General features: G+C 37.2%; 4 protein-coding genes and 2 non-coding genes across 11 annotated transcripts; 5 read left to right on the forward strand and 1 right to left on the reverse strand.

Annotated features, from left to right (window-relative positions):
- The first annotated feature begins 137 nt into the window (after positions 1 to 137).
- LOC104703281 (uncharacterized) lies at positions 138 to 4029 on the forward strand. Of its 6 annotated transcripts, none has more exons than XM_010419289.3 (9): positions 138 to 758; positions 1525 to 1598; positions 1719 to 1827; positions 1929 to 1999; positions 2083 to 2439; positions 2537 to 3019; positions 3113 to 3325; positions 3412 to 3555; positions 3648 to 4029. In XM_010419289.3, exons 2-9 carry the CDS (start codon positions 1539 to 1541, stop codon positions 3738 to 3740), a joined length of 1530 nt encoding a protein of 509 aa, XP_010417591.1. In that variant the 5' UTR covers positions 138 to 758; positions 1525 to 1538; the 3' UTR covers positions 3741 to 4029. The 6 variants fall into 6 exon arrangements, with proteins under 6 accessions (XP_010417591.1, XP_010417592.1, XP_087313589.1 ...); XM_010419290.3 differs by having other exon boundaries at positions 142 to 1395; XM_087457463.1 differs by having other exon boundaries at positions 568 to 717.
- Positions 3953 to 18153, reverse strand: LOC104703280 (nuclear-pore anchor). The gene is made up of 48 exons (XM_010419287.2): positions 17604 to 18153; positions 17365 to 17511; positions 17190 to 17288; positions 16851 to 16979; positions 16662 to 16754; positions 16511 to 16576; positions 16256 to 16345; positions 16090 to 16167; positions 15635 to 15738; positions 15104 to 15224; positions 14926 to 15018; positions 14687 to 14735; positions 14484 to 14587; positions 14343 to 14411; positions 14027 to 14176; positions 13818 to 13922; positions 13632 to 13745; positions 13450 to 13528; positions 12921 to 12970; positions 12741 to 12814; positions 12173 to 12275; positions 11960 to 12094; positions 11796 to 11894; positions 11668 to 11709; positions 11520 to 11573; positions 11124 to 11303; positions 10694 to 10741; positions 10533 to 10580; positions 10151 to 10234; positions 10003 to 10077; positions 9705 to 9889; positions 9507 to 9609; positions 9023 to 9139; positions 8827 to 8919; positions 8477 to 8635; positions 8330 to 8383; positions 8065 to 8178; positions 7791 to 7868; positions 7565 to 7714; positions 7405 to 7476; positions 6799 to 6954; positions 6613 to 6696; positions 6448 to 6526; positions 6289 to 6365; positions 6048 to 6197; positions 5802 to 5915; positions 5528 to 5702; positions 3953 to 5447 (listed from the first exon to the last, which is right to left on the reverse strand). Exons 1-48 carry the CDS (start codon positions 17910 to 17912, stop codon positions 4111 to 4113), a joined length of 6288 nt encoding a protein of 2095 aa, XP_010417589.2. The 5' UTR covers positions 17913 to 18153; the 3' UTR covers positions 3953 to 4110.
- Positions 18154 to 18242: 89 nt separating this feature from the next.
- Positions 18243 to 18314, forward strand: TRNAK-UUU (transfer RNA lysine (anticodon UUU)). Its single transcript has one exon. It is a non-coding gene; the product is annotated as a tRNA-Lys (tRNA).
- Positions 18315 to 18718: 404 nt separating this feature from the next.
- On the forward strand, positions 18719 to 20242 carry LOC104703282 (metacaspase-5-like). The gene is made up of 2 exons (XM_010419291.2): positions 18719 to 19184; positions 19281 to 20242. Exons 1-2 carry the CDS (start codon positions 18839 to 18841, stop codon positions 20099 to 20101), a joined length of 1167 nt encoding a protein of 388 aa, XP_010417593.1. The 5' UTR covers positions 18719 to 18838; the 3' UTR covers positions 20102 to 20242.
- A 587-nt stretch (positions 20243 to 20829) lies between these two features.
- TRNAK-UUU (transfer RNA lysine (anticodon UUU)) lies at positions 20830 to 20901 on the forward strand. The gene has a single exon. It is a non-coding gene; the product is annotated as a tRNA-Lys (tRNA).
- A 72-nt stretch (positions 20902 to 20973) lies between these two features.
- On the forward strand, positions 20974 to 22673 carry LOC104703284 (metacaspase-7). Its single transcript, XM_010419292.2, has 2 exons — positions 20974 to 21458; positions 21658 to 22673. Exons 1-2 carry the CDS (start codon positions 21113 to 21115, stop codon positions 22521 to 22523), a joined length of 1212 nt encoding a protein of 403 aa, XP_010417594.2. The 5' UTR covers positions 20974 to 21112; the 3' UTR covers positions 22524 to 22673.
- Positions 22674 to 23915: the final 1242 nt, after the last annotated feature.

The raw sequence follows: 23915 nt of genomic DNA on the forward strand, positions 1-23915 counted from the left end.
AAAATAATCCAACAACAACTGTAGCGTATAGGAATTGTTCATCTCTTTTCATCAAAGAAAGAATATATCTAATTTTGTTTACCCAAGAGCAAATTAATAATATCAGTATATATATGGTTGAGAAAACTTTAAAAGGTAGGTAGTACAAACTCTTCGAGTAAAAAAAGCTTTTTCTCTTTAATTTGTGGTGTTGCTCGGACTCAAGTATACATACATGGAGAGAGACATAGTCAAGTTCATTTTTGTTCAACTATCTATAATGTTATTCTATGCTTTTATTGTATGTCCGACCACAAGAACTGGTCCTAACTTTCATTTTTTTTTGCTTCCATAGAATATAAATATATTCATACAGGAAAAATATACTTATATCAGAAATAAAATTGAGTTAGTTAATGCTAAATTAAGATTCTTACTTTTATTCAACTTTTTTGGAAGAAGCACTTTGAAGAGAGAGTTGTGTAAGAATAGATTCTCCAGATGGAAAAGTTGGCAAGAAAAAAAAAAAGATGTTTTTAATATTTTTGCCTTTGTCGCTTAATCCAACGGTTACTCTTTGTTCATATTAAGAATCCATGACGTGGACCATTCTCTTCCCTCCATCTGCACCTCTTCCCAACCTCTTTTTTTTTTCCAAATCTTTTGTTTATATATATATATATATTAACTGAAATAAATAAGAAGGAAGGATTGCAGAAAAAAAAATAGAAACAAAAGGTGGAAAATAAAACTCTCTGTTCTTCTTCTTCTTCTTCTTCGTAAGCCATTACCATTTCTTGTCTCTCTGTTCTGTATCTGTACTTTTGTTTACAAAAACAAAAAATATAGATATATCTTTTGCTGATGTCTTCTTCTTGATAAAAAGATTTTCTACAGATTTTTTTTTTCTAGTTAAATAATTCTTGAGAAATTACAAAATAAAAAAAAAACTTCTCTGTAAAACTTTGTTTTCTTCATCTGTGTTTTGATTATTCTTTTTTTTTCGTTTTTCTTATTCGAACACATAAATTTCGTCTTTTTAATTTCTTCTTGTACTACTAGTTCTTCTTCGATGACTTCTCATGTTCCAAAACATCCTCGTAAATGTACTCTATCTTTCCCACGCACGCACACACGTGTTTAATCAATCTGTCTGTGTTCTTCTTTACAAGTCTTTTTAACTTTTGCGTTTGACCTTTTTTTTTTAGCTCAATCCTTTATGTGTGTGTATTTGCTATTTATATATATAGTGCTCTGTTTCTTGTGATTAGACTCATATGTCTTATCTTCAATACTACTATATTATATCATTTTTACGCCTGGTTTGTTAGTTTTTTTCGGTACGACTAAATATTCAGACATCAGTTCACGTTTCAATCCTGTCTCTTCTTCTTCACATCGATAAGAAAATAAAAGGCATCAATAGATTTCTTATGTTAATTTCTACTCAAAATCCATACATATATATGTCTTGTGTACTGATTGGTTTCTTGGTGGCTTTCTGAATCTGATCCCTTTGGGAACGTTTTGTTTATTTTTTTTCAGCTGCTATTGAAAATATGGTGAAGAATCTTAGAGTGGATCCTCTTGCTAAAGTCACTGCTTCCACCACTTCCATGGTAAATTCAGTTTCTCTCTTCTCTGTTCTTTTTTTTACAGATGATTGATTCTTTTTTTGGGGGTATAATTAAGGATGATTCATCAGTATGTGTCTCCTCTTGTTTTTTGCAACATTAAAGGTTTCTGTAAAAGAGAAAAGGAATCAGTCAGAGCCATATTATGAAACTCTTGAGACATATCAAGGCCTGCCTTGTCCTTATGGTGGCTACTATGGATTCTACTATCCAGGTTTTGCTTCTTTCTATTTACACATCTCATAACATATAATATATTTTCACATATGTTTTTGGATGTTCATAAGTCACAATCACTTGTGTTTTGATATTCAGGTGTTGATGGTTCAGTTGGAGAAGCAAAGGATAACGGATACTATGGTTATGGAACAGAAGTTCAGTACCCGGTAATCAAAACCTTCCTTGTCGAGAGAGAATTTGAGGAGTCTAAGATTTTTTAAATGACAATTTTCTTGATCTTGATTTTAAGGTAATGCAAGGGGAAAATGGATCTTTGATCTACTTGATGCCAGGGTTTCAATCTTATGATGCTAGCCAAGCTTATATGCCTATAAGTACCGTTGGCGTATCGAGTCAGGCGCTTCACTCGCCCATGTATGCAGCTCAGGGTTATTATCAGAACCAATTTGGTTATGGAGATGTTTCATCTCCGACCTATCTATGGGACCCTGTTGGAGACAAGTATGTGTATGGCGTTGCTTCAAATACCCAACCCTTGAAACAGAACATATCTTCTTCAAGTCATAACCATAACAATTATTACTCAAGGAGCAAGAACTCCTTCACCGGTCACAGCATGGGAGATCGTCCCAAAACACCCCGAAAAGTAAACATTTGGCTTCTTCAATTCTTCTCTCTTTTCACATTTTACGACAAGATTTTTTTACTGATCTTCTTCTTTGGCTTTTGGTTGGGGTTAACAGGCGTTACAGAACAGCTATGCCCCACCCCCACTGCATAATCAAGAAAGAGGTGGCTTCGCATACCCCATGGATCCGGTGAAGAAAAAGTCTGGTGCTTTAAATCGTGATGAAACGGACAAGGCTAAAGCGAGGAACAAAGAAAATGGTAATAGCACGAGCGACTTAGCAAGTGGTCAAGATCATATTACCAATGGAGAATGTGAGTCTTGTACGTTGGATGCTGAAGGGAATGAAAGAAGCAACGGTGTTGGTTCTGTGATCAGAAGGGATCAATATAACCTCCCTAGCTTTCAGACCAAATACGAGGAAGCGATATTTTTTGTGATAAAATCTTATAGCGAAGACGACATACACAAGAGCATCAAGTACAATGTCTGGTCTAGTACTCTCAATGGGAACAAGAAGTTAGACAGTGCGTATCAAGAATCTCAGAAGAAGATTGCAGAGAAAAGTGTAAAGTGCCCGGTTTTCCTATTCTTCTCGGTATGCAAATAGCATTCTTTTTTTTTGTGATATCCGTATTCATTATATTGCAACATCTCCTTGGTCTCTGATCGGTTTTATTGGATTCTTCAGGTGAATGCAAGTGGGCAATTCTGCGGTGTTGCTGAAATGGTTGGGCGAGTGGATTACGAGAAAAGCATGGAGTTTTGGCAACAAGATAAGTGGGCTGGCTATTTTCCAGTCAAGTGGCACATGATCAAAGATGTTCCAAATCCGCAATTACGACATATAATACTTGAGAACAATGAGAACAAGCCTGTAACCAATAGCAGAGACACACAAGAGGTAAAATTGTTTTTTCAGAGGCTCAAGAAAGTAAATTATGTGTCTTGTCATCTGATACTGATCAAATATTTTCATCATATATATAGGTGAGGTTGCCGCAAGGAAATGAAGTGTTGAACATCTTCAAGAACTATGCAGCAAAGACATCTATATTAGATGATTTCGATTTTTATGAAAACAGAGAGAAGGTTATGGTACAGAAGAAGCTAAGGTTCCCTCCCGTATTAAAGGTCCTGAGTTTCTCCTCTATATATCTATCTCCCAATCATTCTCTTTACTTCTATGTATTCTTACGAGAATTATCTTACGCCTTTCATTACAGAAGAAAGAAGACCTGGTTGCTGATTTCAAAACAATGGAGTTATCTAAAACAGCCAAAGAGGGAAACGCAGATTTAACCGGGACTGTGAACTAACTAAACTAGTAGAACCTGTTAGTGTTTTTTGGTTTGGTTTTCTGAAGGATCAATAGAAACAGTCCGATTATGTCGGATTGCTTTGATTTGATAACAAGCTGAGTGCCGTCGTGTTCTAAGGTTTTGTTGTATGTTTGTAATGTTGGGTTTTTCTTCTCTTTTTGGTTTTGTGGGCTTGTTGTGCTTATGATGTGTTTTGCAATATGTAATCATTGGAAATGATGGGGTTTGATTTTAGATGCTGAAATGAGAAAATCGAGGGACAAAAATAAAGAGGTTTAGACATTAATTGCGTTTTCTACCGTTATAAACTCGCTCTCTTGAAAGAGCCTGCTTGGAAGTCAATTTATCAGAACATACCCAACAAAAATCATTGCGGGCTCGGGGATTGTCCACGTCCACCACGTGGGGTTCGACCACCACGAGACAGCAATCGTCCACCTCCTCGAAGGTTTACAGTTCGACCGCGACCTCTGACGGCTGGATTAGGAGCTCTAGCGGTTCCTCCAAGACTAGCTATTCTTTCTTCTCTTTTCAGTCTTGCTCTCTCAGTTAGTCTCACCATAGTTGAACTTTCACCACCTGGTGACGCAGCTCTTTTGGTTTCTTCTGTTTCTGGAGCTCCCCTTGAAGTAATAGCAGAAGCTTGAGTAGAGGAAGTGGGTGGAGCGGTAGATGCAGGGAAGGTTGTACCTGCTGTGGTCTCTGGCTTGACACCAGTTTCTGGTGCTTCTTGTTGATCATTAGCATTGTTAGGTTTATCAGAGGCTTCTTCAGCTGCATCACCTCCTTCATCGGTCTTATCATCTTCAAGCGGTGTTGTCTCAGTGGTTGTTTCAGCTTCCTCTATTGCTGTCTCCATCCTAGTAGGTGACTGTGTGGGTGTAGCTAGCGTCTCAGGTTGCACTTCTTCTTTCTCTGGACTTCTCATCATGTTTGCTATATCTGTAGCCTCGTCCAGATCTTCAAGTGTATCTAGATCGAGCTCTCCTTCCTCCTTATCGGATTCCATATCTGTAAGAAGCTCTTGGTTCTCTTGTTCGGTCTGATCCCTAGACTCTTCTTCAGTAAGGATGGTTTCTGTCTCAGTTGGATTTTCTGACACTGGTTCATCAGCTTTATCCTGCACTTCAGCTTCATTTTCTTGTTGTGCTTCCACAGATTCCTCTGCTGCATTCTCGGCTTCTGTTTCTTCATTGTCACCATCAGCGGCAGTAGTAGCATCCATCGAATCTTCTATGGCTGGCTCTTTTGCAAGGTTTTCACCTTCGAAAGCATCAGGTTGTGACTCAGATGTTTTTGCCTTCTTCGACGCAGGTGGTGCCATCTCAGAGCTGGTTTCCCCTTGAATCAGACTCTCTAGTTGTGGCTCGGAAACCAACGACTCAGCCTGGCGTTTACGAATAGGTCGTACAGATGTGGTCACTTGGCTCTCTGTTTCATGGGCTGCAGAATGTTTTCCATCATCACCAGCTCCTTCAGCTTCTGGTATATCAACATCAACTTGGGGAGATTCCTCGGGTTTGACAAGTTGAGGACGAATAATCCTCCTACTACTACCTGGTCTACGAACCTCAGTGCTTGGTTTCTGCAAAGTCGATCTCTTTTCTTTGTTCTCTGTCGCTATTTTGGGTGGCTGCTGGGTTGTTGCCACCGGAGCTATTAAAGGTGTTGAAGAAGGGGCTCTCGCCATGGCCGAAGACTCAACTGCGCCAAAGATTAATTTCGTCAGTGTAAAATAAAAATATCACAATTTGGGAGTCGTTTGGGTGTGCTTTTTAGATTACCAGCAGCAGAAGTGCCAGAGGAAGGTTCAGTCACCATATCAGTAGGCTTTGTGCTGACTTGAGAATTGATGGCAATAGACCGAGCCACACGTTCAAAGTACTCTACAGCTGACACGTAAGCGGCAGCCTTGTCATTCAATATGCTTCCAGATAGAACCTGGACAGCTGCAGTACCCTATGGAAAAACAAAAGCGTTTAGAACAAACTGGTAAAATAATAATAAATGTGACCTAACATATGTATATGTACATCCAAATGACATAAAACATGTTACCTCAGGAAGATTGCCATCCGCTTGCTTCAATTTTTCCAATTCTTCAGAGAGATGGGCCAATGCTGTTTGATACCTCTCGAGCTTAGCAAACTCTTCGTCCACTTTTGTTTTCTCCTGATAAACAGATGGTAGGGAATATATGAACTATAACGTTATTGGGTGAAGGATTTCAAAGTGAAGAATATGGTATATAGTTTCCAATGATTCCTACAAGAGACACAAAAGTGAGGCTGGAAAGTATCGAACCTTTTTAATTTTTGTCAAGGAATCTCCAACTTCCTTCTCAACAGACTTGCGTTCTGTTCTCTCATTAGTTAACTCCTCATCCTTTTTCTTCAAATCTTCAGTTTTTTTCTTCACCTCCTCTTTCAGTGTATGAACATACTTATCCATAAACTGCAGTAAAATTTCAAGTGTATAAGAATACACAGAAACACTAAAAAAGCAGATATGAGGGAGCCACATTCAAATACGAAATTTTTACTACCTGAATTCTATGCTCTTTTTCTTCTCTCTCCTTAACGGCCTGCTCCACCATAGCATCAGTTGTTGTTCTCTTTCCAGCTTTCGGCAGCAATAGAAAACATGAGCAGATACATACATAACTTATCCAATAGGATTTAGAAAAGAAAGAATAAATAGTTACCTTCTTTGGCTTCGTCCAACTGTTTAGAGAGTGACTGGTTTACTTTGTTCAAATCCTCCTTCTCTTTTTCGTATTTTCTCTTCATGACATAATAAAACATCGCTATTTTAAAAGGAAAACATCTATGAGTCGATAAACAAAAAAACAAAAAATAAAGATTCGAACCTTGGTCGTATTTAAAGAAGAATAAGCTCTCTTGAACTTTTCTAACTCTTGTTTCTGCTTGTTGAACTCTGACTGCATAGTAGCCTAACAAGAAGTAACAGAGACAGATAAGTAAATCTACATGGGGTAGTGCTTCTTCTACATGTAAAAATTAAAATGAGCTCAGCGAGATAGTTCTCATTCTACCTGTGCTTGCTGAGCGTCATCTAACCTCTTCTCCCTCTCACTCAGATCTTTTTTGCAGTTTGTTAGCTCCTTCTCCAATAGAGATATCTTGTTCTGCTTCTCTAACAGAAGTTTTTTAAAATCTTCAACATGAGCATCCTTTACTTTCATTTTCTCCTAAAAATCATATTATGGCGTCAAAAAGGACATGAGAACTTAAACCGAAAAGCACAGTGGAACGCTCAAGAATCGAACAAATTATTTAAACATCTGCATAACTCAAACACTATTAACAAATAAATCATCAGATATTCATCAGCCAAAATGACAATTGTCATACATTAGAGTTCTAGATGCGTTTGATAATCGATAATGCAACTAGGGAGTAGTCCCAAACTAGAAGAAAACCAGGCTCTCTCATTGACCATACCAATATCAAATAGATAAAGCGCCTTATGTTCTTTAACCAGATGGGTCTAGGAGCAAGAACTAAGAACTAAGTAACCTTCAGCAGACGGTGGTAACATTCATGCATTGACATTGTAACTAATTTCAAGACAGCAAATATAGTGAACTCTAGGGTATCAAGAAATTTCGACAACGCCATATAATCCGTATAGGCATTACCTCTAATTGCCGCACTTCATCTTTGAGGCGATTGTAGTCAGCAACATCTATGTTTCTATATGTCTCCCGCAACTTCACAAAGCAAGAAATTGTAAGTACAAACCAGTAACAAAAAGTAACTGAAAATATGAGATGACGCAAGAAGTTTATAATGACTTGCCTCATCAACCCTCTTTTTTTGAAGATCTGTCTCCATTCTTAGTCTTTCCATCTCTTTCATACACAACTCCAACTCCGTTTGCTTTTTCTTTAAGAGGTTTTCGAAATCTTCTGATTCCATCCTAGCCTTTTGAGCTACCTCACGCAATCTCTGATGTTTTAAAAAAAGTTCAGTCATTCGAGTGAGATGAAGGAAAAGAAATCTATTTGAAGGTTCCATTACGAACCTGACACTCCTCAAAATTGTGTTTGTTTTCCTCCCTGAGTTGCATGTTGCTTTCACGGAGCAAGCTCATCTCACTAACCTGCGAGGAGAGCTTTGAAGTCAGAAAACAATAATAGTTTCAACCCAACCAATACATCAGGAATCCAAAAGACAAATTCCAAGTTGAAAATATTGACTTTGACAAGATAATAGAACTCAACTAAGAGGAACTGAAGCAGCAAGATCATTAGTCCATATGTTATATTGTTATCAGATATCAAATCACCCAACATTACCTGAAGCTGAAGAGATTTGATTCCATCCTCCGTCAACAACGAGGCTCTTGTACTGGCGCGCTCAGCTTTAAGTGATTCCCGGGCAGATTCTGCCATCTTCAAGGCACTCTCAAGCTAGACAAAAACAAGTTGCAAAAAAAAATTCATACCGCAGCCAAAACTATGTAGTAGTGGAGGAGGTTTTCCCTTTTCATGTGTGCATGGTTGTTACTCAAAAAAGGATATGGTAGGCAAATAATGGATAGGATTGGAGACATCAACTCACTTGCGATTGCAGCCGTAGTTTCTCCTGTCTCATTAGTGAGATCTCAGTTTCAGCCTGTCATATAAGATGCACATGACTTAGATAATCCCACCGTATAGAGAAGGGGCAGAAAGAAAGAAAAAGCAATCCTACAAAGAATTCTCTTACTATTTCTTTGGTTCTGCGTAGATAGTTAACTACACTTTGCAAACCCGAATCTTCAGGTTGATCTGTGTCAGTGCTCCCAGATGATATTTTTCCAGAACGACTGTCCTTCTCAGCGGAGTTGAGATGCTTAGCCTCAAGTCTACTATGAAGTAGTTTGTTCTGATGTATAGAGAAATTAAGAAAAGTGAGTACTTGTAGCAGAACCACATGCAAAAGTAAGCATTGTTGAGCATAAACAAATTGGATTAAATAATGTCAAACAGATAATCAACGAGAGGTGCTTTTGTCATGCATAGAAAAAAATAAGGTTGGTCAAAATATAATCGTAAGAGATCGGGAGCAGACGCCACCTGTTCATTGAGTTCATGATACTTATTCTCAGCCAGATTCTTTTGCTGCTCTAGCATCAATTTCTGTTCACTCCACTTGGCATTAAGTTCAGACTGATAAATACCAAGAAATTGAATCGACGTGTCACAAATCAGATATTATTATAGAAATATTCAAAATCACAATTTTAATGAAGTTTTGTAAGGTAGAAGTTACAATTTCAATTCCCCGTGCATCAGCTAGTTTACGTAGTTCAGATGCCTCCTCTTGAAGGGCTGCTAAAGCTTGTGATGTTTTTGTAAGCTCCTGAATAGTTTCAGACTGCAGAATAACCTGTACTCCAAAAAAAAGTAGGAAACAAAAAGAGAGATCGTTGTAATATTATGAAAAGAAAGAAAGAACAGAATCAGTAGATGGCAGTAAGACCTTATGTTATGACGAAACTAACTAACAACTATTTCATGTAATATAAAACTCAATTCAGAAAATATCTGATGACAAATGTGCAGTAAAATAGAGAATCCAGAAGACCACTGTTTCATGAAATTGAACAACAGGATAAATAATAAAATCTGGTCAGTATCTAGATAGGATGAATAATAAAATCTAGTCAGTTTCAAAAACCATCCAATAAAAACCAACGCCAACATGAATATGCACGATGGTCACATGTTTCTTCAAATAGAGAGCTTTAACCAACCTGTCTTTCATAATTTCTCTGAGCAACACGCCATTTCTCATGTTCCATCTCCAGCTCATTCTTCAAAATGGACATTTGGATATTCACTGCTTCCATTTGGGAACTGCAGTCAATCGCACACCATCAATTTAAGAATGAACATGCGTCTGTGTGTCCACGAGAAAATAAGATACTTGCTCTACATAATAGAATATTTACTTTTTAACTAAGATTTCTTCTCTCAGACTTGCAATTTCCGCCGATGCTGATACAAGAGCATCTTCTTTTCCTGCAGCAGCAGTGGCTAGTTGCTCGGACTTCTGTATACAGTCATTTTCAAGTTCTGACACCCTCTCTCTAAGAGCAACAAGCTCTGCTTCCAACGATCTTTGTCTCTTTTCAGCCTACAAACAGCCATCAGTTGTAAAATAAACCTACAGCAGATCTAATTCTATCGCAGAGGATAGTTGCATATCTATAAGTGATCTTTGTTTCATCCAAACACAATCACCAATACCTCAAGTCTGAAGTTCTCATGGGAAGATTCCATCTGCTTTAACGCAGTTTCATTCACCTGAGCTATACTCTTGTACTGCAAGATGGTTCGCAAGATCAGTTCCCAGTCACAATGAAATCAAAACTAACTTATTCATTTCAAGAAGTACCTGGAGCATGTGGCTTTTGCTAGATTCTACGTCTCCCCTCAATTTTTCGATTTCTTCCTTAGCGATACGCAATTCAACAGACACCTAGAGGAAATAACCACCACACCCAGAAAAAATTAACAGACCACCTTACACAAACAGATATTGGATTGCTATGCCACAAGTAAAAGGTAAACTCAAACAATAGCTCAAACAAAAGCCTCAAATCTACATCATATAATTCATCAAGCAGATCCTAAATCCTGCATGAATCACATGTATAACATGAGCAGTCTTTTTACAAATAGATTGCAACCAGGAAATCGGAACAATACCATAATTACAAACTTAAAGTCACATCTCAGAATTTAAATCTGCGAAGAAATTGAAGTACTTCACTGACCTCATTATCCGAAAGAGAAATAATTCCACCATTGTCCATATCAAGAACCTAAAAGTGAGAAAATAAATCGTTATAAACTAGTAATAGCAAATTCCATCCAGGACTCTGCTGTTCGCATTTAACCCCACAATTCAATTATTAGAGAAATCAAAAATATTTACCTTAGGATCTGACGCTCTTATCTTCTTCTCCAAATCAGAAAGTCTAGCCTAATTTTGCACATGCAAAGTAATAATCAATTATAAAAAGCCAAAAATGATCATGCCAAAATATGAATGGACGGCCCACAGCCGTAAAAAAAAAGTGGAATGACAATGTCGTGATTTTCTGGTAATTGGTTTGGGCCTATTCACAAGGGGTAAAATTTATTGCCACCAACACAAACTACATGCAAAGACTCCCTTCACAAAAGTACCACCAATGGCAATCCAGGAAGGTGACCTGGGCTATTAGGGTATGCAACCTAGGTGCCAGACAGAGTAAACGCGGACAGATGCTGGTGATTTGCCGCACCTTGATGCAGTACGGAATAGCTTCATGTATTCATGAGTCTATGTTATTAAGAAAGGTGAAATAGACTTGAAACAGTACCTCAGCCACAGAAGCCCTGGACTCTGCTACTGAGACAGCCTTCAAGGAATCAGCCAATTCTTTTCTCATTTCTTCTACCTGCATTACAGCTTTGTTCAAAGTTTGATTGCTGTCCGAAGTAATATTCCGTGCACTACTCCTTTCTTCTTGCAATTCTTTCTTAGCTTCAGCCCATTCTCTCTGTGAAAATAACGGTCAAAAAATCAGTTAACTTCTACTCGTCTGCATGATAATTTTGAAGAAACCTAAAGAATGTGACAGCAAAAGATTAATCAAATATGCTATAGACCTCAGATTGCTTGATAATAATCAGTCACTTCTACTCATTTATACATGATAATTTTGAAGAAAACTACCGATTGAGACAGCAAAAGAATCATCAAATATGCAATTAACCTCAAGTTGCTTGATATGCTCTTCTTGTTTCCTTCTCTCGGCAGCTCTTGCTTCCTGTATTGGTAAAGTTAAAAGTTATTTCATTTTTAATCGGTATCACCTAATTTGTATAAAATTAGTAAACTAAAATCAAAGGTGATTTTCTTACCTCACGAACTTCCTCTGTACTTTGTACAGTATCCAATGTAGCCTGCACAAAAACAGGTCAAGACGAGAAAAAGAAAAAAGAGTACGCACAGCTTAAGACAATATTTGCACTACTGTCATGTTTCCAACCTGAAGACGGTAAACTCTCTGAGATAGAGCAGAAACTTCATCAGAAGCTCTTTTTTCGGCATTTGATAACACCTCTTTTTCTTGTTTGAGAACCGAGACCTATAGATGACTGTTAGTATTGAAGCAAGGAAATCATTAATTAAACAGAGTGATGGATGTACAACCTCCATAGACAATTTTCTGCAAATCTCTTCCGCTGCGTGCAGAGACTCGGAACTCTCGCGCAATTTCCGCTGGTGGTCAATGATTAACTGTGTGAACTCTATGTTTCTTGCCAAAACGCCGTTCATTTCTTCTCTCTACGATGAACACAGATAAGGTAAGAACTTTGAAGAACGCACAAGCTGCTGATGATATGAATTTATGAAAAAGATCACCTCGCGTTCAGATTCTTTCATGATTCCTTCTAGTTTTTCCTTAGAAAAATTTGCCTCCATCGCCAACTTATCTCGTTCAGACCTCACTGCAATTATCTCACTCCTAAAATCCAAAGGAGAAAGATGAAAACAACGCAGTTGATAATACTCACAGTAAAAAAATTACAGGAAATAATGACAAAAATTAATAGCTACAGTTTGAGTTTCATGGATGTATATACTACATTAGATATAACCATTGTTCATGTTGTTTCTCTATGTTTCAAGGTGTATGATTATACTTCATGTAAGTTATACAGGATAACTACACTGGTATTGCAACCACATAAGCACAGATAGTATATTCAGCAATCCACCTGCATGTGCAATAACCTTTAACTCTTCACTTCTGATACACTAGTATTTCCACACTTAATTACTTTTAATTGAATAGTGTTGGTTTGGGTTCTCAACTTGACTATCCAACAAAATGTGTTACATGTTCAGCGGTACCCTAGCTTATCTACACAAAAACTAATAACTTATCCAGTCAGTGATATATAAAAGTCAATAGGATGATAATATATACCTAGCCTTTGCAAACTCTTCCTCGAGACTCCGGATGCGTTCAAAAGCTTTTTCTTGAGCTCTTTTAGTAGCTTCCTGGAACAAGCAATCCAGTCAATAAGGCGAGTCCAAACAACTACTTTGATACGCTAAAAAGAGGACAACAAAGAAGAGGAATGAAATATTTAGCAATCTGTCATACCTCTGAATCCTCAAGCAGATGTAAGAAGTTCTTCTTTCCTGGCACTACAGCTACAAAAACACATCTCTGTCAGCCATTTTAAAGCAAATGTGCGACTGAAATCATGTATTCGATTTTATGAGCAAAGCATGTAACAGCCTGCAAAGCCTCAGCCTCTTTACTAACAAGATAAGATTTACAGAAAGTCACATAATATTTGTGCATACAGCATTAATTTTAATTACTGACAACTGAGATATACGAAAATAAGAAAACACTTTGGTAGATGTTCCAAATGCAGATGCTTTCCAACCTAACTTTAATAACTAAAGAAAATCCTAATAAGCTAACTTTTCGTTTGAATTTGAGAACAGCATCAACTATAGTCAAAGATTTCTTACATCCCCACTAAACCTTGACATCTGGGGTAAAAATTTGGAATGGCTTAGTTCACAAACTGGTGAACATAGCCAAGAAGCCAATTATTGAGGGTATTTAAGAATACGTAGTGCAGTAAGCTCATAATGATGCATAGAAGTAGAAGTAGAACCTGGAGACAACTCTGAAGAACGAGAATCAGATGAATGAAGTTTCTGTTCCTCTTCATATAATCGCTTATACATTGCAACCTGAAAAAGAACAAAATCACAATATCAATCATTGAAAAGAAATCCAACCTCAATCTACCAAGTGCTGTAACAGAGAAAATATTTTAAGGGTAGAAATGCTTACAGATGCGTGCAGTGATTCAATCATCTGTCCCTGCTCTTCAGCTCGTTTTAGTACGGTAGCTACCTTGGCAGAAGCTTCATCAGTCTTATCCTTCAGGTCTATCTCAAACTTTTCCTGACATTCCAAAAATTCTTTTAAAACTTCAACCGTACCATAGAAACTATGCAAAAAAAATATCCTTCTTACCTTCAGCTCCATTTCCCTACTTTCAATCTCCTCTGAAAGACTACGAGCAAGACTTCTCAGCTTAACATTCTGCTCAACTAATCCATTTATATCTCTGAACTTTAACTGAAATTTGTCCCAACATGAGGAAGAGCATTAATCATCCACAACTTATTTTGCAAAGTAAAATCTAACACAAACATGACGTCGAGATAAAGAAGCAAACTTACAAGATGCTCTGAAATGATTTTATCAACTTCAGATTCCATATCCATCTCAACATCAGATAGCAGAGGATAATCTTCGTCATCATCATCATCATCCCTGGCAGCTCCACATCGAAGTTGAACGTCACGACACTCCTTAAGTAGTATTGTAACCTAAATAGTGGAAACAAACACAAAATATCATTGACTAGGCAGGCAACCAACCAGGTGCACATCAGTCGGATAAAAGCTCAACTATTAACATAGCAAGTCATGTTAGTCAAGAAACTGAAGACCACCAAAAACATAATGAGCAGCCAAGAATAGATCGTCAAATTACCTGTTTCTGAAGGTCAGATATATCTTTCTGGAATCGTGTGTTTTCACGTTCCCGTCTCCTCAAGTCAGCCTATCAATCAGATAAATGTATAAGCACAAGAACGCATTTTGAACAACCACTATAATAATGCCAGCCAGGTACCTTTAGCTCCATAATGAACTTCTCCATCTTAGATTGTTCAGAGACAGAATCCTGAAGTTTCTGATTAACTAGACTATACGCTTCAACCATCCTCTCATACTCCCCTGGGAACAAAAACAGATTGCACATACGTAGGTTAGAAATTGGAAGACATCTTTGGAGAGTAAAATATATGGCTCTAGAAGCACATGATTTGATCATACCTCTTTCTTCTTGGATAAATCCGGCTTTCTCTTCTAATTCAGATAACACCTACAAAGCAGGATACCAAGAATACATTAAAAGGAATAGAAAAATGTTATGTTCAAGTTATTAGTGAACTGTGGTTGAAATTAATAGTGAAACATAGAGAGATATAGACAAAACAAAAGTGGAAAAGATTGGCACCTAAATGTGTAACAACGACCTAGTAAGTAGTGATAACAAGATAAGTAAATCATACCCGTTGAAGTATCATCTCAGCTTCCTTTCGACCTAATTGCTCATGCCTCAAGGCATCAACAGCCTCTTGATACTTTTCATAAATTTTGGCAAGCTACAAGATAAAAAGAGGGATTTATACACCACCAACAGAGTTGAAAAACTTTTAACTGGATGAATATACTAAGACTAAAACTCACACTCCATCCATCACGTAAGAGTGAAGCTGCTAGTGCAGTTCCTGACACACCAGCAGGAACCTTCGAAATTACTGCCTGGCTTTCCTCTATCATGTTGCTGGTCCCACAATCGTCACCGCGTCTGGACCAAGGTATGTCAGGAGAAAGATATGAGAATTTTATATGTTATGTGCACACTAGGAAAGTATAATCTACTTCGACAGAGCAAATACTCTTCCGAACGCACTTCACTGTAAACCCCTAAAAAATTTTAGATTACGTTATATTTCTAGCTGTAAACTTAGTGACTGCTGTATTTTTATTTTTTAGTGTTAGAAGACCCACATTTTGGTAGAGGTTATCAACATAAGTTGCAAACAAAATAATTTGTCTGGAAAATGGATCTCTTGAAAGAAACAAATATCACTTATCCCTACTTTTACTCATTTTTTGCTCGTTTGGTAAGCAACTGCAGCAAATCTGACTGGCGAGTATACAAAAAGTATAAGAATACATTATATATAATCATGTTCTCACAAAACAGAGGCATACCGTATGAAACTGCTGAAAGGTATCAGATTCAGCTCATCTACTTTCCTACTTTTCTCAATTTCTGTTTCACACTTCTCAAGTTTTTGTTTAAGGTCTTCGTTCTCCTGATTTGCAAAGAAGAAAATAAACTATATCACTAGAGAATAAATTTAAAAATGCACCGAAGAAAGACCATGTAGATCCAAAAGGTAAATCATAAAAACCACTTCTCATTAAAAAAAAAACTAAAAGAAATTTTGAGATCACAGAAAATTTTACTTCTCTTAGATTCTGAAAGCTGAATCAACTAATATAATAACTTTTAGAAAACAATCAAAGAATATCAATATATCATACTAGCAATTGGGTCTACACACAACACCTTCAGTGTAAGTTGAAAAGGATGCTGCCAAACAAGTTACCAGAGCTACGCAATAATAATTGATAAAGCAAACAAAACTGAAGGGTCTTACTACCTTCTCTAACAGCTGTTTTGTAGACACCTCTTTCTCAAGTCTATCTTTGTAACTATTCTCGACTTGGCTCAAGCGTTCCTGCGTAGTCATAATTAGAAACTCAACAGGGTAACATGGTAATACAAAAGTTAGAACCCTATGCTCTGATTAGTAATGGCAAACTTACCTCTAAAGCCTTAATAACACCCTCAAGTTCGCCAGCCTTCCTAGACCATTCCTCCGAACTTTCCTTGTACAGCTCAACAAGCTTGTTCGCCTATATAACAGCATGCGGGTTAGATTGGAAAAACAACACCTATGAAAGTCTATTTCTGAAACTATGAAATGCCTCAACAATATTTATGACATACTTATCTCTCCAGTCAGCTAGAAAATATGAAAAGAGGTTCAATGTTTGAAACCATTAGATTTGAAAACTTACAGTGTAAAGTTCAGCATTGTATCGCTCTTCAGTGGTCGTTGCTACATCTTTACAAGAGCTGAGGTCCTTTGGATACAAAGAAAAAAAGTAAATCCCATATCGGATAAAACAATAAGATATAAGACGAAATATTATTATGAGCCATAATTACCTCTTGAAATGAACTAATTTTGGTTTCCAGCTCTCTCAATCTTTCCTTATGCCAATTTAATGAACTAGAACACTCATTATCATGTTTTTCAGCCTGACAGAAAATTGAATGACACTAAAGTAAATGAACTGCACATAAGAAAAGAAAACAAAAGAAGTATTAGAAAAAAAATTAGAATATTGGCCTTACATCTACAAGCTTTGCTGACATGTCAGCTTCAAGATCAGAATGCCTTCTACGGAGTTCAGCGTAACTGTGGACTTTGGCTGTCAACTCCTCATCTAGCCATTTGGCATGCCTTTCCGTGAGCTCTTTCTCCTGTTTCCATCAGAAACCATGTGTTATAAACATTGTAAGAGGATCATCAACACTGTAGAGATTAAGGTAAGAATCTAAGGCATTTGGCCTAAAAAAAGGGTAATAAGCACATAGCCTGAGAACGTGCCAATTCTTATATATATATATATAAGAAGTCCAAATGCAAAAGCAGGCCACAATCAAATCTTAAAATGCAATCAATAATCTGACCTGAGAGAGACGACTGCACATAGCCTGAGAACGTGCCAATTCTGCGTTGGCTTCAGCTAGTCGGGCCTCCTTCTCTGAACTAGTGTCCGTCAGCTTAAGCTGAGAAATAGGACAAGAATTAGGGTTACAAGGTTGAAAAGGTGTATACATGGTAACAAAATAGGGAAGCACTCACAATTTTATCTAAGTAGCTCTTGATGGTGGAATTCTTCTCACTAATCTCGGCATCTTTCTGCTCCAGTAAATCCATCAGTTGCCTCTTGGACTTATGAAGCTCTGACATCTCCGTCGTCATCCTCTCCACCTCTCCATCCTTCTCAATCTGCATCGAAACAAGAAGACCAGTCTAACTATTAGGGATTCCAAAAAAAAAAAAACAAATACACTCCAACACATAAAGGAACAACGACGCACCGATTGTAAATGAAGCTGGTGCTTCTGCGCTTGAGACTGAGCAAGCTCAGCTAAACGATCGTCTAAATCAGACTGAAGCTTCGCGTTCTGAGATTCGAGGGAAGAGAAATCCTGAGATAGCGAGAGGTACTTCTGCTCGAGAAGAGAACAGGTCTGCTCCGCCGTGATGGAAGCAGCATCAGCCTTAGCACGTACACTATCCAACTCGGCGTATATCTTGCGTATGTACTCGTCGGCTCTCTCCGCAACCACCGACGCGGCGTCGCTCGATAGCCGCGCCAGCTCTTCGTCTGGCATAAACAAGGGCATTTTTTCGTGCCCTAGTTTCAGAAAATAACCGCGATTATATACCTAATGTTCTTCGGTTTCCCCCGACGAATTAGAGACGACGATTTCAATTTCACTTTTTTCGCCGGCGATTTTGGGTGAGAATGGAAGATGAAAAAGCTCAGGTAGGGCGAAAAGAAAATGCTATGTCTCGCTCGCGAAAACCCCAGGCGTGTCGTTTATACTTCGTCGTACGTCGGTTTATACAACGGCGTCGTTGTACGGTGGGCCGACAACAGGCCTCATGTTGGGCTTAAATGATAATTGTTTAGGTTTTAGTTTTCATTTTTATTTCGAGTTCTTAATCGTTCAGCCGTCTTAGCTCAGTGGTAGAGCGCGTGGCTTTTAACCACGTGGCCGTGGGTTCGATCCCCACAGACGGCGATTCATCAGACTTTTAGTATTTTGTTTTATTTTTACCAGAGTTCCTGTTTGTTCATCAACCTTGTGACTTGCAGGAACAAAAAAAAATATTAACACTTACGTTCATTGGTGAATTGATGCCACATATAATTTATACAACCAATTAAAAAAAAGAATCTATAATAGCTTGTAAATTAATTATATGAACACGTGATTTAGATATGAATTTTTAAAATTATAGATCAATTAATCGCTCACATGATTTCACACAAGTACAGCGGGGCTACCAATATTTGAATGAGAATTTCGATAATGCATCAACGGGACTATAAATAGTTTATATTGAGAAGACCCCAAAGGTCCAGCAACAACACCCAATAATGTTATATTTTACACAGTATTTCTGTGACAGCTTGACAATAATTACAAAATAAATCAATCACTCATCAACGTGATCAATTAAGAAAACTTGATTAGATTCAACAATTGCTTATAATAACATCATGGTTATGGATGCAGCCCACATCTTATAGGGTGTTGAAGCAATGGTGAAGAAAGCAATATTGATAGGGATCAATTATCCTGGAACCGAAGGAGAGCTACTGGGCTGTATCAATGACGTTACGCGGACGCACAAATCACTTGTGGAACTGTTCGGATTCTCGGAGGAGAACATCACTGAGCTGATTGATACTGACAAGTCTAAAATCCAACCCACTGGCAAGAACATCCGACAGGCGTTTTCGGATCTTGTTGAAACAGCAAAATCTGGCGATGTCCTCTTTGTTCATTACAGTGGACACGGTACGAGGCTGCCGCCAGAGACCGGTGAAGACGATGATACTGAGTTTGACGAGTGTATTGTTCCCTCCGATCACAATTACATCACCGGTACGTATCTGAAAATGATACGTTAGTACGTTTTGCCTTATTCCAGGTTTATAATTTCCATTTTCATATGTGTGTTATGGTTGGTTCTGTTCTCAGATGATGATATCAGAGAAATTGTGGATAAGGTGCCCAAAGGCTGCTCCTTTACGTTCGTCTCCGACTCTTGTCATAGTGGTGGTCTCATTGACTCAGCCAAGGAGCAAATTGGAGAGAGCTTTAAAAAGAAGCCCAAGAAAGTATTCAAATGCCCCTTTGGACTTTTTAGTTCCAAACGTGTTGTAGTAAAAGAAGAAACATCTACCAAGACAGAACAGAGAGACGGTACTGAAAACAGAACCAATGCCAGAAACAGATTTCTGCCACTTGAGACTTCAATCAATATGTTGAAGCAGGCTACAGGAAAATATGATATCGAAGTGGGGAACATTAGGGCGACACTTTTCGATGTGTTTGGAGATGATGCATCCCCAAAAGTGAAAAAGTTCATCAAGGTAATTCTAAGCAACTTGCAGGAGAGTATTGGTGAGGGTTTAATGTTGGGAAATATTGGAAAGCTAGCAACAGATTTTTTTACTGAGAAGCTGAATGATCAAGAGTTTTTAAAACCGGCGATCCAAACACAAGTAGGGAGCAAGAAAGAGGTTTATGCAGGAGCATGTAATGGGGAGCTCGGGAACAACGGTATTCTACTTAGTGGGTGCCAAACTGATCAATTTTCTGCAGATGTAGGCTCCAAAGTAAAAGCTTATGGAGCATTTACTAATTCCATACATACTATACTTACTGAGACAAAGGGTAAGATAAGTTACAAAGATCTGGTTTTGAAATCCAGGAAGTTACTTGAGAAACAAGGGTATCCTCAACGACCCGGGTTGTATTGCAGTGATTGTTACGTGAATGTTTCATTCATATGTTGAAAAAGAACTGTCATGTTTGTACTTTTCTTTTACAACATGTGGACTTTGGTGCTGAACAATAATCTGTGTGATTTATATTGTTTGTTGTAAGTTTTCTTTGAATGGAAAGTGTTCAGTTTGAAATTCAAACTTTGAATCGTATGAGCGAGCCTCAAGGTACACATGACACATCGTTATGTTAAATAAAAAGGTTCTATCGACTTGTTCCTCATCGTAAAAGGTGATTAGAGTTTAGGATTTCATTTCGCTTTCATATAGCTGTGTGTATAAGCCAAGTTTGATATGTTGGACGTCAAGTACTTTAAAGAAACATCCATCACTGGATCACGATCCTGATTATATACTTTCACTTGGCCTTACAAATCATCATCACTTAGGTACTTCTGCAAACTTGAGTTATTATCGACCAAGTTACAAGAGTTTCCAACATACAGACAAAAACCCAATCCCAACAGGAACAAGACAGAGAAAATTACCCAATACCAACAGACAACGGATGAGATAATGTTTTTTGGAATTTTAACATTAAAACCAAAAAACTTGAGTTATTACAAGTACAGTACGTACATGCAATTCTTTTATTCGATCTCATCTTTTCACAGATTAGCATAAGATGACTAATTTATAAGCTCATTCAAGGTCACTTTTGCTACTTGAAAGACATTATAAAAGAATCTTAATACATGACGATCAAAAGTAAAAGCGCATTCTGATACTCATATTGTCCAGCCGTCTTAGCTCAGTGGTAGAGCGCGTGGCTTTTAACCACGTGGCCGTGGGTTCGATCCCCACAGACGGCGCATTAATTTTACGTTTTTAAATAAGTCTATAATTTCCACGTGCCAGCTATGTCATTAAAGAAACATAAAGTTAGTCCACTAACAACGACCTATTTTGTTTTGTTTAGTACTAGTAGTTATTACATTTAATGATGATCACAAATCTCAACGAAGAATCGTTAAGATCCAGTTGTGGTAGCTTTCAGACAAAGAACTCTTGAAGGTTGCAAGAATGGTGAAGAGAGCGGTACTGATAGGAATCAACTACCCAGGCACCGCAGAGGAGCTACAAGGCTGCGTCAACGACGCCCGTCGGATGCACAAGTGCCTCGTTGACCGGTTCGGATTCGCGGAGGAAGATATCACGCTGCTGATCGACTCCGACAAGTCGTACACTCAACCCACCGGAAAGAACATCCGTCAGGCTTTGTCGGAGCTCGTAACGCCAGCAAAGGCCGGTGACGTGTTATTCGTTCATTACAGTGGACACGGCACGAGGGTCCCACCGGAAACAGGGGAAGAAGATGATACAGGTTTTGACGAGTGTATCGTTCCTTCCGACTTAAACCCAATCCCTGGTAAGTAGATCGATACTGTATTCGGTAGTTAGTATTTTTATGGGATGATTTCTTGGTTACATACATACATGATGTAAAAACAGAGTGCTCTGTTTAGGGCTAGTTTTGAATATCTTGATATGTACGCTGATAGAAGTGATGGGGATTGTTTTTTTTTTGTTTGGTTGATATCGACGCTGTTTTGTGTGTTGCATTGCAGATGATGATTTCAGGAGTTTAGTGGAACAAGTTCCAGAGGGGTGTCAGATAACGATTGTATCAGATTCTTGTCACAGCGGCGGACTCATCGATGAAGCTAAGGAACAGATTGGGGAGAGTACCACGACGAAGCCAGACCCAGAACTAAAAGTTTCTTCTTTTGAGTTCGACTTTGGGAACTGTTTGCATAGCGTTTTTGTGAAACTTCTTGCGTTTTGTGGAATCGGAAGCTCACATGTAGAAACGGACGAGATCGCAGAAGAAGTTGGAGAGAGTGATGGAGTTGTCAAATCAAGGTATCTGCCGTTGGAGAGGTTTATCGCACTTCTCAAACAACAAACTGGGCTAGACAATATCGAGATTGGTAAAATCAGACCGACCCTTTTCGATGCCTTTGGTGAAGATTCGAGTCCCAAGATAAAGAAGTTCATGAAAGTGATTCTCACCAAGCTAAGGGAAGGAAATTATCAAAGTACGTTACTTGGTAAGATCGAAGAAAGTGCTCGTGGGTATATAGAAGATAAGCTGAACGACGAAGACTACGTGAAACCTGCAATGGAGGCACATGTGAAGAGCGACCGTGAGATTTATGGAGGAGCATCAAGCAACGGAGTGTATCCAGACCGAGGGATTCTGTTGAGTGGATGTCAAACAGATGAGACATCAGCAGATGTTAAGAAGAAAGGAGAAGCGTTTGGAGCGTTTAGCAACGCTATCCAAATGGTTTTGTCGGAGACCGGTAAAGATAAGATTACGAACAAGGAAATGGTATTGAGGGTAAGAGAGATTCTGAAGAAACAGAGGTTTACTCAGAGACCAGGATTGTATTGTAATGACCGTTTTGTGAATGCTCCATTTATATGCTAAATATGGTGTGTTGATTGATTAGAGGTTCTTTTTTCACTCCAGACTACATATTGTGGATTGTAGTGGACATGATAACTATTGATTTATTTTCTCAAGTATGTTTATTTGTAATAATACCCTTCATCTACGCTAATTATTTAAGGGGAAAAAGATAGTCAGCTACACAAACTATTTCACAGTACATGACCACACATGCCAACTTTAAAAATGTATATTCAACTATACAAAGTATATGTATTGTATGGCCACATATACCAACTATATAATATCGTGTGCTTAACATCACAAACATCTTATTCCGGTACACTGTTCATCAGAATTCGGTGTTGACCATTATTGACCGGCGTTGACTGATGTTGACCAATAAAAATAGGCAAATTTTGTTTTTTTGTTTTTAGTATTAGAAACCAAAATAAAAAAATTTAATTAAATTATTTAGGAATCATTTATGGTGTTTAATAATTAAAAATATATATGGATCCAAAATAAAGATATTATATATATATATATATTCCATTCACTTAGTCTTATAATAGTTACCTTTTTTCAATTTCAAAACTTAAATAAAATTGAAATAAAAATCATTCATAAGATATTAAAACTTAAATTCAAACCAGATAATTTTATTGTAATAAATCAAATAAGAAAACTACTAATTTTAACATTATTAATTTAAAAACATCAACTTCTTACTTAATTTATCTAAATAGAAAATTAATATTATTTAATATTCTCAACCACAAAAAATATTTCTACAACAAAAATACTTAGAACCAAACCCAATACATATCAAAATCATTAGAACCGAAATTTTTTATAATTCACTTTTATTAAGAATTAATGAATTATTATAATATCTGAAAAAATATTAAGGCTTTTTCATTTCACTTTTATTAAGTTTTGCAATAGAAAATATATTGTATATATGTTAATTTATCCAGTCTTATAATAGTTAATTTTTTTCTATTGCAATTAAAAACATCAACTTATTATTTGATTTATTTAAATACATTTTTTCCACAAAAAATAAAGCAATATATTTGATTGTAAACAACAAAAAACACACAATATTTATTTTTAATATATAGAAGATAGAAGATCCAAAAATTGATTTTGCAAAACAATATATTTGACGTAAAAATATTGACTATTAGTTTAGCTTCAAAATAAAAAAATACTAATTATAAGAATGTATATATTAAAGATGTAAACAAAATATTTAGTTATATAATATAGAATATGTCTTAATTTTTTTAAAAACTATAAACTATTTTATATAGAAATTTAAAATTTTTGGTTTTTAATAGTATACATAAAAAAAATTAGAATATTTTTTTGGTCAATTTTGGTCAACGCTGGAGTAAGTCAACCGGTGTATCAGAATTGTATGTT

The sequence above is a fragment of the Camelina sativa genome, chromosome 7 (assembly GCF_030686135.1).
Source record: "Camelina sativa cultivar CO46 ecotype springtype chromosome 7, ASM3068613v1".
Taxonomy (NCBI): domain Eukaryota; kingdom Viridiplantae; phylum Streptophyta; class Magnoliopsida; order Brassicales; family Brassicaceae; genus Camelina; species Camelina sativa.

Bases quoted from the DNA above. Each gene is read 5' to 3' on its own strand.
- LOC104703281 (XM_010419288.3), top strand. From the start codon at position 1,052: ATGACTTCTCATGTTCCAAAACATCCTCGTAAAT. The intron at 1,086-1,524 runs GTACTCTATCTT...ATTTTTTTTCAG, and splicing joins TCCAAAACATCCTCGTAAAT to CTGCTATTGAAAATATGGTG. The intron at 3,556-3,647 runs GTCCTGAGTTTC...CTTTCATTACAG, and splicing joins GGTTCCCTCCCGTATTAAAG to AAGAAAGAAGACCTGGTTGC.
- LOC104703280 (XM_010419287.2), bottom strand. From the start codon at position 17,912: ATGCCCTTGTTTATGCCAGACGAAGAGCTGGCGCGGCTATCGAGCGAC. The intron at 6,955-7,404 runs GTAATGCCTATA...TATGATTTTTAG, and splicing joins ATGAAGTGCGGCAATTAGAG to GAGAAAATGAAAGTAAAGGA. The intron at 5,916-6,047 runs GTTCGATACTTT...TCTGTTTATCAG, and splicing joins CCTTGACAAAAATTAAAAAG to GAGAAAACAAAAGTGGACGA.
- LOC104703282 (XM_010419291.2), top strand. From the start codon at position 18,839: ATGGTGAAGAAAGCAATATTGATAGGGATCAATTATCCTGGAACCGAA. The intron at 19,185-19,280 runs GTACGTATCTGA...TTCTGTTCTCAG, and splicing joins CGATCACAATTACATCACCG to ATGATGATATCAGAGAAATT.
- LOC104703284 (XM_010419292.2), top strand. From the start codon at position 21,113: ATGGTGAAGAGAGCGGTACTGATAGGAATCAACTACCCAGGCACCGCA. The intron at 21,459-21,657 runs GTAAGTAGATCG...GTTGCATTGCAG, and splicing joins CGACTTAAACCCAATCCCTG to ATGATGATTTCAGGAGTTTA.